The 9,392-nt window shown below is 35.0% G+C and overlaps 1 protein-coding gene across 1 annotated transcript; it reads left to right on the top strand.

Annotated features, from left to right (window-relative positions):
• Nucleotides 1-578: 578 nt before the first annotated feature.
• On the top strand, nucleotides 579-6,680 carry LOC113341040 (potassium channel AKT1-like). Its single transcript, XM_026586077.1, has 11 exons — nucleotides 579-1,108; nucleotides 1,610-1,966; nucleotides 2,078-2,135; nucleotides 2,242-2,559; nucleotides 2,734-2,979; nucleotides 3,068-3,166; nucleotides 3,344-3,376; nucleotides 3,503-3,688; nucleotides 3,935-4,129; nucleotides 4,213-4,288; nucleotides 5,514-6,680. Exons 1-11 carry the CDS (start codon nucleotides 921-923, stop codon nucleotides 6,410-6,412), a joined length of 2,655 nt encoding a protein of 884 aa, XP_026441862.1. The 5' UTR covers nucleotides 579-920; the 3' UTR covers nucleotides 6,413-6,680.
• The last annotated feature ends 2,712 nt before the right edge of the window (nucleotides 6,681-9,392 follow it).

The following is a 9,392-nucleotide window of genomic DNA, read 5'->3' as shown; positions in this document are numbered from 1 at the left end:
TGACAAAAACAGGCTTATGTCTGAAAATCGTTTTACTTAATTTTATTAGCTTAAAAATAATTCATTTTTTATTATTAAATTATAAATATAAAAAATATTAAATTTACTAATGGTCACTGTTATTATGATTGTTAAAAAAAATAGTTTACTTAACCACTTTTTAAGATATATAATTTTCAAACAAAAAATCAAAGTTAAATTAATTAAGTTTTATTTTTATTTTTAATAGTGACAAATTAAAGGAATTGGTATATAAAATAATTTGAAAATAATAAACAATAATTTTTAAAGAATAAAACACAAGAAATAAAAAACTGATTATATATAAATTTAAGGGCAAATATTGTCATTTACAAAATAAACTAGGGATAAAAATGATAAACCAAGTATTAAATTTGGGTGGGACCACAACTTATACTTTTGAAATTTAAAAAAAAGTTAAGGAATTTGACAAGTGTTTGACAAGTGTTTTTGATAAAAATCATTTTAATTTTTTTTACCAAACACTAATTTTAGAAATTATTGACATACATAAATTTTGAGATTGTTTTTGAAAAAAACTAAAAACATTACCAAATCCAACCGACTTTTTCACTCTACCTGTAGAGTTCTCGCGAGGAATCCCCGGTAGTCGTCATTTGGAGGGTGTGTTTTGAATCTTCCAGATATTCATCAAAAAAAAAAAAAATCTTCCGGATAGACGGTAATTATCATTTTTCCATTTTTATTTTTTAGGTCGATAATAATAACCAGGTAGGGTCAATAGGAAACAGTGAAAAGCAATAACTTTTCCAAGGGAGAGGGAGGAAGAAGGAGGTGTCGAGGGATTAAAAAACAAGAAATAGCAGGTGGAATGGGAAGCTTATAAAAGCAAAGAACTTCAGAAACCGAGGGAGGAGAAAACCAAAGCAGAAGAAACAATGGAGAAACGAAGTGGCGGTGGTGTGTTTAGGGTAAAAATGTGTGGGGAAGAAATAGCAGAACAGATGTCAATGGATGGAAGCCATTACAGTCTTTCTTCTGGAATATTACCTCCTCTTGGTGCTAGGAGTAATCGCAGACTCAAACTTCGTAGATTCATTATTTCTCCTTATGATCCTAATTACAGGTGGGGGTGCCTTCTTCTCACAATGATTTTGATTTTTCATTTTCATTAGGATTTTTTTCATTTTCATTGAAGAAAAAAAAGCCCACAATGATTTTGATTTTTCATTTTCATCAGGATTTTATTGTCTCCAAGGGTTCAAGCTTTTTTATGATTTTTTGAGTGGAAACTTATTAATTTTATTGATTTTTATGAATTTTTTCCTTATATCTCTCTGTTTTCATTTTGAAAATTGATAATGCAGAAAATTTTGATTTTTGACGAGATTAACAATGCATGAAAATCAAAACAGCATTTTTTGTTTTTTTGGAGTTCTTTTGGAACCCTTTATTCTTTTTTCCAAAAGGTTTCATTTTTTATATATTTTTTAAGAATTGATTTCTGGGTTTCTGTTTTTCATTTGATTTTAGGACTAGTATCAATTTTCAGCTAAATATTTTGCTAAAATGTGTGTTTTCTAGCTATTTGAGGGGTTATATCTAATGCAAATGTTGTTCTTTGCAGATATTGGCAAAATTTTCTGGTTCTTCTGGTTGCATACACAGCTTGGGTATCTCCATTTGAATTTGGGTTTATGATAAAACCAGAAGGAGGACTAGCCATTACAGATAATATCGTCAATGCATTCTTTGCAATTGATATTGTTCTCACTTTCTTTGTTGCCTTCCTTGACCGGAATACGTACCTGTTCGTTGATAACCGTAGGGATATTGCTATAAGATATGCAAAAACTTGGTTGATACTTGATGTTATAGCTACAATCCCATCGGAACTTGCTCGGAAAGTGGTTGGTTCCCAGTATGGTTTCATTACTATGCTTCGGCTCTGGCGTCTCCGTAGAGTTAGTTCTATGTTTGCTAGGTAAGTAATCGGTGTCGAAGATATCTGAAAAACATAAATGAATGCAATTATTGTTTTTGGGAAGACAAATTTTGGACGTCAATCATTCGGTGTTGTTCTTTGCTGTAACAGATTGGAGAAAGATAGGAACTTTAACTACTTTTGGCTGAGGTGTGCAAAGCTTGTCTGCGTGAGTGTCTTACCGAAATATCAAATACTTTGATGAGATAAAATGGAGGCTTTTCTATTTTTCCTACTGTTAATTGCTATCTTACTTGGGCTGGTAACTTTTCTAGGTTACTATATTTGCCGTTCACTGTGCTGCGTGTTTCTATTATACTATCGCTGCACGTCACAAACACCCCGAAAGAACGTGGCTTGGTGCATCTTTTGGTAACTTTCATGAGCAAAGTCTGGGAATTCAGTATGTTACATCGATTTATTGGTCTATTACCACTCTTACAACTGTCGGGTATGGTGATTTGCATCCTGTGACTACGGTGGAGATGGTCTTTGACATATTCTACATGCTTTTCAACCTCGGATTGACATCATATCTGATCGGAAATATGACCAATTTGGTGGTCCATGGGACTAGTCGTACTAGAAAATTTGTAAGTGAAATTTTCTCCTTTGTTTGTTACATTGTAGAATCGATATATTTTGTACAGTTTGTGTATTTTTATTTTGTGCAATTGAGAACTATGAATCCATGATCCACGTATGGAGTGTTAACTGGTTCCTTATTCTGCTGTGTGATGTTGTTTTCTTCATTTTGGAATTTGTAGAGGGATGCAATTCAAGCCGCTTCCAGTTTTGCAAATAGGAACCATCTCCCAGAACGTTTACAAGATCAGATGCTTTCCCATCTGTGTTTGAAGTTCAGAACTGACTCAGAAGGGTTGCAGCAGCAAGAGACTCTTGAAGCCCTCCCTAAAGCCATCCGTTCAAGCATTTCACATTTCCTCTTTTATAATCTCGTTGATAAGGCGTACTTGTTCCGCGGGGTATCAAATGATCTTCTTTTCCAGTTAGTAAGTGACCAAGAACTCTGTGAATGTTCTATTCCGCTTCTTGAGTAATTTTGTTTACCTCATCATCTAATACTCTATCGTTTTGAAGGTCTCAGAAATGAAAGCCGAGTATTTCCCTCCAAAAGAAGATGTTATATTGCAGAATGAAGCACCCACAGACTTCTACATACTAGTTACAGGCGCCGTGGTAACCACTGAACTCATTTTTACGGAGTTCACTTTGTATTTACTTATAAAATTGTTTGTTTAATCTTTAACGTCGGATCCGTTTTTATCGAGTACCATCAGTTTCGTTATCATTCTAGAGCCAGGGATTGTGTTGAGTCTTCCAGCTAATATGTCCAATGTTTGCTCTTACTTTCAGGAACTAGTTGTACACAAGAATGGAATAGAACAGGCAAGTCTATAACCATAATCCTCTGTTCATAAGTTCCTTGTTTTCACTGAAAATATCATTGTGGGGCTGCTTTTTTATTGCACGTGTCTCATATTGAAGATTAATCGTCACTCATTTGGTCTTTAGGTTGTAGGAGAGCTAAAGACTGGGGACATTTGTGGTGAGATTGGTGTACTTTGTTACAAGCCACAGCTCTTCCAAGTGCGCACTAAAAGATTGAGTCAGTTGCTGCGTTTAAACCGTACTGCATTCCTAAACATTGTCCAGGCGAATGTTGGTGATGGGACCATAATCATGAACAATCTCCTACAGGTCAGCAACCCCCATAATGGTTCATGTTCATAATAAAAGTATCGAGTCAGAAAGTCGTGGTTACGTATTTGAAGTTAGCTACATCTTAGCAAATTCATATTACATTGAGGCGTATATTTCTACCTCTTTGCTCGGATTGGAGGCCGAGGTTACAGGGTCCCTCAAACATGTTTCAAACTGTTACCAGAATAAATCTCACAATCTGATACAGTATTTTGTTTACTTTTCTTTACACAATAAAAACAGCACTTAAAAGAGATGAATGACCCAGTAATGCAAGGAGTTTTGACGGAGACAGAGAACATGCTAGCTCATGGTAAACTGGACCTTCCGCTATCTCTGTGTTTTGCAACCCTTAGAGGAGATGATCTTCTGTTGCATCAATTACTAAGAAAAGGGGATGATCCAAATGAATCTGATAACAGTGGCCGCACAGCTCTGGTTTGTAAATCTCCTTTCAGTAATTTATGTTTTGTTTCTTATAAAGGATATTTGATGTTTATGTTATTTTTTTTTATCTCCAGCATATAGCGGCAGCTAAAGGAAGTGAAAATTGTGTTGTTCTTTTACTAGATTACGGAGCAGATCCAAATAGCAGAGGTACGTTTAAGCTTAGATAACCAACAAACTTATATGCTGATTCGAGTTGTTTTAACAATATTTGATTTTATATTATTGTGAATCTTAGTTCTTTCTGTTTGCTTATTCAATAGCCTCGTGTATCCTTAGTTTTTGATTGTAATAGTTTATAAAATTTCCAGTGCACAATGCATTTTTCATGATCCTCGTGCCTCTTCCATTCTACTTTTGCACTTCCTATTTTTTGCCGTCTTCAATTTTCTATACATCCTCTTAGACTCTTTGATTGAAAGGGTGTTTATTGCTGTTCTACATAACCTTTCACAAGTGACCTTAGAGTAGAAATGTGACAAATGTCCTTAGCATAATATTTCATTTGTTTTATGAATTCATTTCCTGCAAACAAGAAGCCATCTGCTAGGAGTTGTTGAGACGAGATGATAATAATAGGAAATAAGTCAACATGTATTAATTTGCTTTAGATTATAGGTTAATAATTGCAGTTCTGACTTTTCCTTGGAATTGCACAGTTGTAGCATTTTGTTGCTATCCAGTTTATAAATAAAAAGCCAAAACCGATGCTTTAGAATAATCAGAATTTATCCTACAGATTCTCTGTATTGTATATGTGTTACTCATTCAGTTTTGCTGATTGCACTCTTTTCCAACTATAATATTTATTTGTTCGATTTTATATATCTCAAAATATCCACATCCCTGTTATTTGATTTATAGTCGTAGCAGTTCTTGCTATCAATTCATAAATAAAAGCAAAAACCCATGCTTTAGAATAACCTTAATGTCATCCTACAGATTCGTTGTTTTGTAATATGTGTTACTCATTCAGTTTTGCTGACAGCACTCATTTCCAACCATAATTTATATTTCTCAAAGATCCACATCCCTGTTATAAATGAACAAAAATTAACAAATCACCCCGACTAGTTCGACAATAACTTCCAGTTTACAAGTTTACATTATTCGAATACATTTTTTTTTAATTTCTCTTTCGCATTTATTTACTTTTACTGTATTCTTATCATCTTGTTATCTTGACGATTGACAGTAAACGTAGTAATTGATTAACTACGGAGCTGGCTTTGATAGTAATTTTAGGATTAGAAAAATCTTAACTTCAACTGAGGGTTAAGCCGACATCTAACCATGTTGCTATAATGTTATTAGTCTCAGATGCAATACAGACGTGAGATATTTTGATTAATGATTTGCTTTTTTGCCTGTTCAGACTCAGAAGGAAATGTTCCTCTTTGGGAAGCATTAGTCGGGCAACATGATTCAGTGGTTAAGTTGTTAATAGACAATGGTGGAAACCTGTTCTCAGGAGACATTGGACAATTTGCATGCACTGCTGTCGAACAAAACAGTCTAGATTTGCTTAAGAAAATTGTAGAACACGGAGGAGACGTGACACTCCCAAAGAGCAATGGGACAACAGCACTTCATGTTGCTGTTTGCGACGGAAATGTTGAGATAGTTAAGTTTTTGCTAGAACAAGGATGTGATATTGATAAACCTGCTGGCGATGGATGGACCCCCAGAAATTTAGCTGATCAACAAGCTCACGAAGAGATTAAGTTGCTGTTTGCATCCAAGCCAGAACCTAAAATCCAACGTGCAGTTTCAGTTGATCCCGTAACTGATAGCAGTAACAATAATAATAATTTCATTACAAGGTATAGGAGTGAACCCACAATCATTCATCCAATACCAAATGAAGCGGGACGAACTCCATCCATGGAAGTTCTATGGAGAGGAAACCGTCAACGCAGAAGAACGAGCAATTTTCATAATTCACTATTTGGGATCATGTCCGTCGCGCACGCAGGTGATAGAAATTCAAGCAGTGAATATGAGCCTGGGACGCCTGCGCATAATTTACCTGAGCTTTATCCTGCTAGAGTAACTATCAGTTGCCCAGAGGTGGGCGAAACCAAAGGAAAACTTGTTCTATTGCCCAAGTCTCTGGAAGAGCTATTTGGCATCGGTGCTGCGAAATTCGGATTTTCAGCTACTAGAGTTTTAACCAAAAGTAAAGCTGAAATTGATGATATAGGACTGATTCGAGATGGCGATCATCTCATCCTCGTCAGTGATAATTGGACTGTTGGAACATCAGATACATAAAAAATCGGGGACCTGATGATGTATGGATGAAAATTCTTTTCTTTTGTTGTTTCTTTTGAAAATTTTGTTGTTGCCACAAAATCCAAGTGTAAAAATAAGCTTGAGTGGTAGCTACAAAACTAACTTAGGCTGAAGGGATGATCACTGTACAAATTTCATCCATTTCTGAGTCTGTCCAAGAATGTTAAGGGCACTGATCTGGAAATGTAACACACATTCATTGAGAAAGAAACAATAAATGACATAAAATAAGAATAATTTTTGGAAATTTTCTTCATTTAGCAATTGCATTGGCCATTTTTGTACTCCAACAGCAAGAATCAAATTTAGAGTTTTTCCGCCAACACAATTTCTCATGTCTTTTGGTCTTAAGTTTTTCCGAACAATGAATGCTTAAATAGTCGGGGATAAAATATTGGAACCCACTATATATATCAGTTCTTTTCTCACAGAGCGATTCATTTCATCCTTACTCTTTCTTCAGCCAAAAATCACTTAAACCCTAGAACTTCTCTAAACCATCATCTTCTAGTATTTCAATTATCTATCATCAGATGTTACATTAGGCATTGTCAGTCGATTATCGACTAAAATGGTTCCAGAATGCAAATCGGTATGCAGGACCTAGAAAAGTCTTGTTCGCTATCCATTATTCTCAAAGATGCACTTACATAATCTTAATTATCTTGTTTCATTGCTTTAACTTCTATAGGTGGTGGGATGGGGATTGAGAATTGTCAGTATTTTGAATATAATGAGAATCATGAATCTATCGAGAGAATTAAAAGACTTAATTTTAACCTTCTGCTTGGTGGGAAAACTAGAATTCTTGGCTTGTCCAATGGTTTCATCTGTCTTTCTCGAAGATTGCGAGAGGAAAAAACTTATATTTGTAACTCTATCACCAGAGAGTACATTATGCTTCTAGAAATTGTTAAGAAAGTTTTGTGTTACCACAACAATCAAACAACAGACTGATAGGTTTATTCTCAAACCACAAGGGTAAGAGCCTGCTAGTTCAGAGAACCAGTGAAGAACAATGATAACACTTCAAATAAAGTTTTTAATTGATAAAGAACAACAACCGCTCTCTTACATTATAAATGCAACAAACCCTATTTCGAGAGACTAGCGAATCTAGACAGTACACCTGGCGACATCTAACCGGTGTACCCTAACATAACTAATCATCCCTAATGATTAATAACATTTTAGCCCATTTACTACTACCCATGCATAAGGGCACCCACGTAATTTTGTGTTACCACAACAATCAAACAACATATTGATAGGTTTATTCTCAAACCACAAGGGTAAGAGCCTGCTAGTTCAGAGAACCAGTGAAGAACAATAATAACACTTCAAATAAATTGATTAATTGATAAAAAAACAACAACCGCCTCTCTTACATTATAAATGCAACAAAACCTATCTCGAGAGACCAGCGAATCTAAACAGTACACCTGGCGACATCTAACCGGTGTACCCTAACATAACTAATCATCCCTAATGATTGATAACGTCTTAGCCCATTTACTACTACCCATGTCCGTCGCGCACGCAGGTGAGAGAAATTCAAGCAGTGAATATGAGCCCGGGACGCCTGCGCATAATTTGCCTGAGCTTTATCCTGCTAGAATAACTATCAGTTGCCCAGAGGTGGGCGTAACCAAAGGAAAACTTGTCTTATTTCCCAAGTCTATGGAAGAGCTATTTGGCATCGGTGCTGCGAAATTCGGATTTTCAGCTACTAGAGTTTTAACCAAAAGTAAAGCTGAAATTGATGATATAGGACTGATTCGAGATGGCGATCATCTCATCCTCGTCAGTGATAATTGGACTATTGGAACATCAGATACATAAAAAATCGGGGACCTGATGATGTATGGATGAAAATTCTTTTTTTTTTGTTGTTGTTTCTTTTGAAAATTTTGTTGTTTCCATAAAATCCAAGTGAAAAAATAAGCCTGAGTGGTTACTACAAAACTAACTTAGGCTGAAGGGATGATCACTGTACAAATTTCATTCATTTCTGAGTTTGTCCAAGAATGTTAAGGGCACTGATCAGGAAATGTAATGCACATTCATTGAGAAAGAAACAATAAATGACATAAAATAAAAATAATTTTGGAAAATTTCTTCATTTAGCAATTGCATTGGCCATTTTTGTACTCCACCAGCAAGAATCAAATTTAGAGTTTTTCCGCCGACACAATTTCTCATGTTTTTTGGACTTAAGTTTTTCCGAAACAATGAATGCTTAAATAGTCGGGGATAAAATTTTGGAACCCACTATATATATCAGTTCTTTTCTCACAGAGCGATTCATTTCATCTTTACTCTTTCTTTAGACAAAAATCACTTAAACCCTAGAACTTCTCTAAACCATCATCTTCTAGTATTTCAATAATCTATCATCAGATGTTACATTAGGCATTGTCAGTCGATTATCGACTAAAATGGTTCCAGAATGCAAATCGGTATGCAGGACCTAGAAAAGTCTTGTTCGCTATCCATTATTCTCAAAGATGCACTTACATAATCTTAACTATCATGTTTCATTGCTTTAACTTTTATAGGTGGTGGGATGGGGATTAAGAATTGTCAGTATTTTGAATATAATGAGAATCATGAATCTATCGAGATAATTAAAAGGCTTAATTTTAACCTTTTGCTTGGTGGGAAAACTAGAATTCTTGGCTTGTCCAATGGTTTCATCTGTCTTTCTCGAAGATTGCGAGAGGAAAAAACTTATATTTGTAACTCTATCACCAGAGAGTACATTATGCTTCTAGAAATTGTTAAGCAAGTTTTGTGTTACCACAAAAATCAAACAACAGATTGATAAGTTTATTCTCAAACCACAAGGGTAAGAGCCTGCTAGTTCAGAGAACCAGTGAAGAACAATGATAACACTTCAAATAAATTGATTAATTGATAAAGAACAACAACCACCTCTCTTACATTATAAATGCAACAA

Source organism: Papaver somniferum, unplaced genomic scaffold (genome assembly GCF_003573695.1).
Source record: "Papaver somniferum cultivar HN1 unplaced genomic scaffold, ASM357369v1 unplaced-scaffold_24, whole genome shotgun sequence".
Taxonomy (NCBI): Eukaryota; Viridiplantae; Streptophyta; class Magnoliopsida; order Ranunculales; family Papaveraceae; genus Papaver; species Papaver somniferum.
Note: the sequence above shows the minus strand (reverse complement) of the source record. Positions and strands in the feature narration are given on the sequence as shown.

Bases quoted from the DNA above. Each gene is read 5' to 3' on its own strand.
- LOC113341040 (XM_026586077.1), top strand. From the start codon at position 921: ATGGAGAAACGAAGTGGCGGTGGTGTGTTTAGGGTAAAAATGTGTGGG. The intron at 1,109-1,609 runs GTGGGGGTGCCT...TGTTCTTTGCAG, and splicing joins CCTTATGATCCTAATTACAG to ATATTGGCAAAATTTTCTGG. The intron at 4,130-4,212 runs GTTTGTAAATCT...TTTTATCTCCAG, and splicing joins ACAGTGGCCGCACAGCTCTG to CATATAGCGGCAGCTAAAGG.